The 9,787-nt window shown below is 41.0% G+C and overlaps 1 protein-coding gene and 1 pseudogene across 1 annotated transcript in view; both read right to left on the bottom strand.

Moving 5' to 3' along the window:
* Positions 1-4,835, bottom strand: part of cldnd1a (claudin domain containing 1a) — a 6,027-nt gene extending 1,192 nt beyond the window's left edge. The window contains exons 1-4 of the mRNA XM_019084924.2: positions 4,264-4,835; positions 4,014-4,121; positions 369-506; positions 1-275 (exon numbers count right to left, since the gene is read on the bottom strand). The exon at positions 1-275 is cut by the window's left edge and continues 1,192 nt beyond it. Of these exons, the coding sequence (XP_018940469.1) occupies positions 55-275; positions 369-506; positions 4,014-4,121; positions 4,264-4,558 (762 nt within the window). The 5' untranslated portion in view covers positions 4,559-4,835 and the 3' untranslated portion in view covers positions 1-54. The remainder of the gene's footprint in view (positions 276-368; positions 507-4,013; positions 4,122-4,263) is intronic.
* A 2,802-nt stretch (positions 4,836-7,637) lies between these two features.
* Positions 7,638-8,883, bottom strand: LOC109068049 (annotated as a pseudogene).
* Between the last annotated feature and the right edge of the window lie 904 nt (positions 8,884-9,787).

Raw genomic sequence — 9,787 nt, 5'->3', positions numbered from 1 at the left:
GATTTAGTGTCACTGTTCATTTGAGATTTTTTCTATTGGAGTGGCTCTGATGATTTAAGCGACTCTGTACACAGTCATGCGGTAGTAGCTCTGACTGTGGCTGCGAGCCGCCCACACCAGCAGTGCAGCGGCCATCATGTGCAGCGGCGACGCGATGAGCGCCAGATACAGCGACCAGCCCAGCGTGCCATCCACGTGATCCGGCAACACAGACACACGGTGCAGAAGGTCCATCCCGGCCAGAAAACAGCACACCGTCGCCAGAGAACACAGGCCTGAAAGAGAGAAAAGATCTCAAATTCAGCACAAAACCTCCTCAGTGATGATATAAATGCAGGCCTGAAGATGAACTGACAAGCATCTCTGACCTGCGAGCAGATGTAGAAGCCCAATAAAGAGTGCAGGGGTCAGACTACCACACAGACATGCGCAGAACCCCAGCAAACCACCAAGAACCACCAGACCCAGAGAAACCAGCGGCAGCAGGAACTGACACCGCCACAGATCTGCAGAGTTTCAAACATTTGACTTTGTATTAAGAGCAACTGAAGGATGAATTACATACAAATTACACAAAGAAAAACAGATATGAGAGTGTATGTGTGTGAAAGAAAGAGGAAGAGTGTGTGTTTGTGTGTGTGTGAGAGAGAGAGAGAGAGAGTGTGTTTGTGTGTGAGAGAGAGAGAGAGAGAGAGAGAGTGAGTGAGTGTGTGTGTGTGTGTGTGTGTGTGTGAGTGAGTGAGTGAGTGAGAGAAAGAGTGTGTGTGTGTGTGTGTGTGTGTGTGTGTGTGTGTGTGTGTGTGAGTGTGAGTGAGAGAGAGAGAGAGTGAGAGAGAGAGTGAGAGAGAGAGTGAGAGAGAGAGAGAGAGAGAGAGAGAGAGAGAGAGAGAGAGAGAGAGAGAGAGAGAGAGAGAGAGAGAGAGAGGATGTGGCAGGTTTTGTGTAAATGTGATTTATGAAACAAATAGTTCAGACTCCAAACTGTGATTGCATGAGCTGCCACTGAAGCCAAAAATGACTATAAAAGCACTGGTGGTCAGCCGATATCATTGATATTTGCATCTTTTAATTATAGCGTTGGCCATTATAAGTTCTTTCATTTGGCTTTTAGAAGTGACACTCTTATTTGGAGCAGAATTCAGATGCACACAAGGTGTGTGTGTGTTTCAAGCTCTTTCTTCAAAGTATTACATTTCAAATGAATTGTTTCAAATGATTATGTAAAACATTAATATCTTGGCAGCAATGTTTTCCATGTGTCTCACTTGCAGAAAAACCTCTCTCACATAAAGTGATAAATAAACATCAACTGGCCAAATCTTTACAAAATGATTTTTTTTTCTCTCTAATCCGCTGAAGCAGCTAAAAGGCATAAAGATATTAAGATATCATTAACGTTTGTAACTTGATTTTCTGTAAAGCTGTTTAGAAATAACGTTTATTGTAAAACGTACAGTACAAATAAAACTGAACTGAATAAAGGAAATGCAACAGTGTTTAGAAGCAACCAGAAAATAAAATGTACAATAATATAAACCAAGAGACAATGCATTCATTTTGAGAGAGCTAATTACATTTTATTTGTTTTTATGTGGAGCTTCTTCACCAAAAAGCCCTGTTTATTTCATGAGCATCTCTGTCTTACCATATTAGTTTTTCCTGCTGCCTGTCATTTAGGCCTCGTTTACACTGCCAGCTAAATGTGACTCAATTCCGATGTTTTGCTCATATGTGACACAGATCGAATCTGTTCTATGACAGTGTAAACAGGAAAAAATGCATGCATTCGGATATTTCGAGATCATATGTGGAAATAAATCAGATATAAATCAGATATGTGCCAATGCGACTGTCATGTAAACAGGCAGATCAGATTTTCAGAGGCATTCTTCTTCTTTTTGTAGCGTTTATTGGCGGTGGGCAAGCCAACTTTTGGTGCATTACCACCACCAACTGAACTGGAGTGTGGAGTTACAATGAGAAGCATTTATATAAAATAAATAAAAATAAAATTTATTTTTATTAATTTTAAATAAAATTATACCTAAATACAATGAATCCTTATATTCTGAAGATTCATGTGTCTATTAGATAACTTATTATCATTCTTCTAAATTTTCTATTACCTAATATTAGTTCTAATGTCATATTATTTGCACCTTCTGGTTGTAACTTTGTTTCCAGCATCTGTCTCTCTTTACTATACGCTCTACACTGTAATTTTTCATTGTTTGTGCCATTTCTTCTGCTATCCAACCAATGCTTTTTATATTTGTTCTCTCATGTTCCCAGCATTCTTCAAAAATCACCTTAGTTTGATGTTTACTATTGTGGCCTTTTAAAGATACCCAGTAAACCATTTTTAATTGTATACGTCTTTCTTCTAACGGCATTTCACCCATTTATACCTGCAGGGCAGCTTTAGGTGATGTTCTAAATGCTCCGCGGCTTATTCTCAAAGCTTGTGTCTGCACCTTGTCAATTTTTTCCCAGTACATGCTGGCTTGCTGATCTGTATGCCATACATCCATAATCAATTGCTGACCTAATAATTGCCAGATATAGGTTTTCTGAGAGAACTACGGCTAGCCCCCCATTCCAGGGCTCACAAAATCGCTAGCCCGATGTCCCGGGGCTATTGTGTTTTCCAGTCTGGCTCCAAAATATATCAGCGCCCTGCCTGATGGGTTATCTTGAATAGTGATGTAAAATTCCTAACTTGATTCGCGTTGTTCACTTGCTTGTAGGGGTGAAACGGATCGTAGTTGATCTTTTGCACTTGTTTTTAAGTCCTGTGAATTTAAACATTCAAGCGTTTTAAACCATTCGCGTGCACTCATTCAAAGCGTGCACAGAGAACCGCGTTTCAGACAATGCACGTACACAGAATTGATTCCTCTTACATGTATCCTTGATTCAGAATGAACACATACACACAAAATTCTCTCAAAATAATTGTCTCTGCAAGTATTCTCATAAACACAGTACGTTATGTCTTAAGTGAACATGTACAGTGGAGAAAGAAATCTCCTGTGCATTATTATATTAGATCCGTGCATTCGGTCTTAAAGGGGCAGCAGCCTTTAAATACCTGGTGTTCCATTAGTGCCACCTGCTGTCAGAGAGTGACATTTGCGTCTCATTCACAAAACTAAAATTAGACCATTATGTCTTTGCTACAAATTTTTTAATTATACAATCCAAATATGTATTTAGCATCTTTTTTGGATAGTAATTCAAATGGTTGCCTCTGATTTTAAATAGAGCACAGAAAAAGCCTTTGTTTATATCAAGAGATTTCTTTTAATTAAAATTTCAAGTTGATAATTAAGAAAATGTAAGAAAATTGTATGGTGTAATCTGTATTGTGAATTTTTATCGCATTGTAATATGCTACTAGTTTTTGCTGATCATGCTGATTTGTCCACAGTAAAGTTCAGCCAATGTCTTTTTGTTCTGGCTAGTTAAATTCATTTTAGGCTACCAAAACCTGAAGAATGCCTGCCCGAGGGGCTACCTGGGATGTTTAAATTTTGCGAGCCCTGCATTCACTAGCAACTAAACATCTCATAACATTCAGTGCTTTCTTACATTTAGTCAATAATTTTTCTACATGTATATTAAAGTTCAGTTTCTCATCTAACCACACTCCAAGAAACCTTACCACTGACACATGCTCCAATTGTTTTCCATAAGGAGATAACTTGATGCGAACTCAGTGGCTCAGTAATTTTTAATGCTCATTGTGACTCGTTTTGTCAGCACAAGTCACATATTTTCATGAGGAAGCACATGTGGAGGCGGTAAATAACAACAACGCATGTGCGATGTTTCAGGTGGTATATGGATATGGGTCACAATTGAAAGAACCTGTAAACGGACAGCCAAAAAAAATCGGATGTAGGCAACAAATCAGAATTGGGTATCAAGACCTGCAGTGTAAACGAGGCCTTTATTACTGACTGTCAATAATTGTTTTAGAATATTCAGTGTGTGTGTGTGTGTTTGCTCACAGGATCGTATCAGATCTTCTCCACTGTTGTGATTTCCGGGCTCTTTGTATTTTGGAGTGAACTGCTGCGAGAGAGTAAAACTCACACACTCCATCACCATCTTTGGATCTGAAAAAACACAAACAACACAATATGAATGCACTAGAACTTTCTCTTATCGAGAATGGGAATAAAATCATGAAACTGCTTTCAAAATAATCATTCCGATAAACAGCAAACCCGTGCTGATCGTGTAAATAAACACATTTACCGGGTTCTCTGTACCAGTGCGCGTCAGCGGGCGTCTGAATGCATCGCCACCACAGTCCGAGCGTCCCGTTCATGCGGAACAGCGCGTCGCTCACGGTTTTCTCGTCAAACTCTCCTTCCAGAAACTCCTCCTGCAGCGCGCGCAGCTCCGTGGCGTTGGGCTCCGCGCGCACCGGCGGGCTCGTGTACTGGTACCAGTGCGGCGAGCCGACCGACACCGACAGATACACGGACGCCAGGACGCTTAAAACCCCGGCGATGACCAGAGCTGTGGCGTGCCGGTTATCCACCATCATTCCCCGGTCTTTATGCGTCTCTCGATAAGCACAAACGCCTTCGTCTCGTTGTATTTGCGTGTCCTATTTTCCGCCCATCTGTTTCATGCCATCTGTCAGCCTGAGAATAAAACTCAACGAATAATCTCTCACAGTCCAGAGTCTTAATTTCAATATCAACGTGGTAATCGGAGTTAATGCGTTCATATGCTAAAGGTGAAAATAAATGTGACGCTTAGGAGCAGCAGAGATGTTGATAAATCCATGCCTTTTCCTGTAACATTTAGAGCCGGCAGCAAGGGTTCATGGGTAATGTAGTTTACTACAAAAACTAGCCGTTGAAGTAGTAATAATAATAATTATATATATATATATATATATATATATATATATATATATATATATATATATATATATATACACACACACACACACACACACACACACACACACACACACACACACACACCAAAACACACACAATGCTAGGTTTAGTAGACGACTAGATTAGAAAACAAGCTGAGAGCAGATTTAGAGCCAGCAGGGTTCTTTTCTTTCAAACTTTATTAAGGACACGCCCGATCGAAACAAAGACACAACAATAACAACATACAAATACACACACAAGGACAAAATCCACAATATCACATATTTACCAGTGTACTAAAACGCCAATGATTCCACATATTTGAAAAAAGCCTGACTGAACTTAGTGCCAAGTTCGTCAGTGTAAAAACTATACTGTTTACAGATTCTGATAACCTACACATACATGAGATTACGCAACACAGCATCACAGGTTGGCACACCAGCACTGACAAACACTTGGCTTGCACTGCTCCATCGTGGCACCTTAAGCAGCAATCGCATACCATCATTATAAGCTGCATTAAGTCTCTGCATGCTGCTCTTTCTGTAATGCCGCCACATTATACATAGGGGTACAGTATTCTTTAATAAGTGCAGTCTTCACAGATCCTGAGCACATATCAAATTTGCGAATCAACATTTTGGCCTGGGCATACAGCATACAACACTTTCTGTAAATATCCCTATCATCAGACAGATCATCAGTTATATAATGTCCTATGTATTTAACCTCATTGCATACTTTAAGGACACTCCCAGACAGAGAGAAGTCAGGAAATGTCAGTTTCATGTCCTCCCTACTCCTTACAATCATAATATTACTTTTTTTGGCATTATATTTAATATCAAAATCTGAACCATATCGAGATCAAATCCTTATTAACTGTTAAAGACCTGGGCCCGTATTCCTAAAGATTCTGAGAATCCTCTCAGAGAGCTCCTAACTTAACCTAAAAATTCCTTGCCAGGAGTTTTAGCTTAGAAGGGATTCCAGAACATTTTCAGTGAACTCTGAGCAAGGAATGGATGGAAAATCCTATCTTAGTGAGGAGGTGTTGGTTGACCCCGTTGCTAGGTATGAGTCATCATTTCAAAAGCCGTGATTGGTTGATCCTACAAGTTTGATGAAAATGAACTTTTGGTGATAATGAGCAAAGGATGTACCCTCAAATCAATAAACATAATTATACACTCTAATCTTATGCAGACTGTAATTGTAAATAATATTTCACATTCAAGAAAATATCTGGAAAATGAATAGTAAGCTGTAGGGGTTATAGCCTAACATTAGAATCTAAAAATATGTGAAAACTTAAGCTCATTACACCCTGTTCAAATAATGATTTGTGTCTTATTTGCTCAGATTAATATCATAGCTGGCATATTTTGTACTTTCACTCCCATATGGACCCCAATTGAAAACAAGATGGCCTATCTCAAGGGGCTGTCCTTAATGAAGTAGAAATTACAACGTTACAACTCAGTGTGGTCTTAACGAGGGTAACACGGCTCAGCTTTTATCAATGTCTGTGATTGCTGGCTGGTCTACTTATGAAGGCTTGTTAACAAATATCCTACAAACACAGAAAATGGAGAAAAAAAGGAATCGCAAGCCGAACTGGACTGAGGAGCAAGGTTTGTTGCTGGCCCAGTTGGTGAACGAACATAAAGGTATGTTACGAGGAAAATTTGGCCCAACTGTCACTAGCCAAGGCAAGAAGCGCGCCTGGGACACAATTTCCCAAACAATCAATGCCTCTTTTCCACTGGTGGTGCGGACAGGCGACGATTTTGAGAAAAGGTGGTATGTGCTGCAGTCCAAGGCAAAAAATGAGATTGCAGCACACAAGCAGGAATCCTCACTCACAGGTGAGCAAAATACTATAGCCTACCACATAAACTGGCAACTTGCTCCTGCTGGCAAAGTTAATTTACATGCCTAAGTACTGTGTTCATTGACTGTTTTCTTTCTAGGGGGTGGACCACCTGCAAAGCGGCTGTCCCAGGTGGCCGACACTGTCTTTCAAGTCCTGGGACACTCTGAGGTCAGTGTCACCGGGCTGCCAACAGGCATTGACACGTCAATGATGCAGGCCCTTGAAATGCAGCAAAGGTAGGACACAGGGTTATTCATATCAACAGTGTTTATTCATTGCAGAAGCCATTTCATGTGTTATCCATGCTCATTGTATTAAATGAATTTAATCAAAACAATAATTAAACTAGGCCTATGTATTTCTGTAGGATGGAGCCATCACAAGAACTGGGCCCATCAAGTTTGCCGACAAGATTGCCGCCTGAACCATCTGCAGCTGCTACTCAGGATAGCCCGGCGGATCAAACACCATTCACATCCGAAGCACCTGCTCCGTCAGCATCCCTACAGGAGAGAAGATTGCAACTCACAATTGATGTGTTTGAACAACAAAAAAAAGTCCTTTCCCTTCAGGAGGAGTACTACCGCCTTAAAATTGAACACCTAAAAAATAAACCATTTACAGATTGTGTTCTGTGTCTTGCATTTAACAATTGCAGGTGATGTGCAGTAAAACTGTGGTAGTTCTTAATACCATCACAAGTTCTCAAATGACATGGGGCTACAGCTTGCCTGAAATGTAAATTTGTGAAGTTTGTCCTGTAAGGCAGTCCACTCTGGGCTAGGTTCCCCTTCCCCTGTGGAATGTGAATATCTTCTTCACCACCATCCTCATCGTTGTCTTCATCCTCATCCTCATCCATCCTCCAGAGGTTCTGCAATTTGTCTAACCTTGCAAATATTGTGTAATATTGCACAGGCTATGATGACTTTGCTGACTTTTTCAGGCCTCAGCCACACCTCTCCGTGGAGAACATGAAAGCGCCTCTTAAGCTGGCCTATGCCACGCTCCACCACCGCTCTTGTTGTCTTGTGGGCCCTACAATAGAATACAGACCTTTAATTATTTTATGGAAATATTGCACTACTTGGATGCTCTAACATATTCCTTGCATTTCATTTCCATGATTTTTGTATTGTTTGGCTTACCTGTTATAGTTTAATTGGGGCCCTTGGCATGGCTGGAGGTAAGGTGTAAGGAGCCATGGTTTGCATGGGTAGCCACTGTCCCCTAACAAGTGGCAATTAGCTGGCACATAGCATCTCTCAAAAAGCTGTCTGATGCCACTCTCGGAGAGCATTCTCGCATCATGTGTGGAGCCTGGCCATTAAGCCACAATGTCCAAAATCTTACAGGCCGCATTGAACACTATTTGCACATTGATGCTGTGGAAATTCTTCCTGTTAACAAAGACTGAAACGTCCTCTGATGGCGCAATTATTCTCACATGTGTTCCATCAATTACACCCACAACGCCAGGGAATCCTGCAATGTCCATAAATGCCCTTTTATGTGTGTGTAAAGTGCGGGCATCCAGCGGGAATGAAACAAATTGTGTCACAATATTTGGTTGTGACAAAGCTGTCAGTGTTTGGGTGATGACTCTGCTGACGGAGGATTGGGACAGACCCAAGTCATCACTGCTGCATTGTTGCATTTTCCCTGTTGCCAAATACCTCAGGGTTGTGATTACTTTCTTCTCCGGTGTAATAGCATTGTGGCATCGAGTTGGTGAAGTAATTGCATCTCTAAGGAGATCCACCACAAACATGATTCCTGCACAATCCAGTCTGTAGCCTCTCAATAATTCCCTGTCATCCAGTGTTTGCAGGACATCTCTCCTGCCTCCTCTGTTGGCCATTTTGTGCAGCTGCTTAGGGGAACTCCTAAGCCACTAAAAGTCCTCTTCCCTGCTCTTATCAGATCTCGCCTTAGGAGCCCTTTTAAGCGCTAGGAATCTTGAAGAATAGCTTTTATATTAACTGGGATTTTCATGTCACTTTTAGGGGAAATTCTAAGAAAACGTCATGACTCTGAGAATTTTCTTAGAATTTGGCCGCTAGGAGCCACTTTTTGCACAAAAATTCTTTAGGGATACGGGCCCTGGTCTCTCTATCTTTTCAGCTCACTTCCTCTTCTTTGGCTTCACTCGACAACTCTTAGACTCAGACTTAGAACTCTTACAGGATTTTATTCAAATTCAGAGACCTTGAAATTCAGATACTTTGATACTCTGATATTTTAATATTTTAATACTTAATATTTTGGTACTTTGTGACTTTGGTAAGCCAAACAATACAAAAATCATGGAAATGAAATGCAAGGAATATGTTAGAGCATCCAAGTAGTGCAATATTTCCATAAAATAATTAAAGGTCTGTATTCTATTGTAGGGCCCACAAGACAACAAGAGCGGTGGTGGAGCGTGGCATAGGCCAGCTTAAGAGGCGCTTTCATGTTCTCCACGGAGAGGTGCGGCTGAGGCCTGAAAAAGTCAGCAAAGTCAGCAAAGTCATCATAGCCTGTGCAATATTACACAATATTTGCAAGGTTAGACAAATTGCAGAACCTCTGGAGGATGGATGAGGATGAGGATGAAGACAACGATGAGGATGGTGGTGAAGAAGATATTCACATTCCACAGGGGAACCTAGCCCAGAGTGGACTGCCTTACAGGGCAAACTTCACAAATTTACATTTCAGGCAAGCTGTAGCCCCATGTCATTTGAGAACTTGTGATGGTATTAAGAACTACCACAGTTTTACTGCACATCACCTGCAATTGTTAAATGCAAGACACAGAACACAATCTGTAAATGGTTTATTTTTTAGGTGTTCAATTTTAAGGCGGTAGTACTCCTCCTGAAGGGAAAGGACTTTTTTTGTTGTTCAAACACATCAATTGGGAGTTGCAATCTTCTCTCCTGCAGGGATTCTGACGGAGCAGGTGCTTCGGATGGCAATGGTGTTTGATCCGCCGGGCTATCCTGAGAAGCAGCTGCAG

This window comes from Cyprinus carpio, chromosome A7 (genome assembly GCF_018340385.1).
Source record: "Cyprinus carpio isolate SPL01 chromosome A7, ASM1834038v1, whole genome shotgun sequence".
NCBI classification, from domain to species: Eukaryota; Metazoa; Chordata; class Actinopteri; order Cypriniformes; family Cyprinidae; genus Cyprinus; species Cyprinus carpio.
The sequence above is the reverse complement of the archived record's forward strand: the minus strand, read 5'-3'. Positions and strand labels throughout refer to the sequence as shown.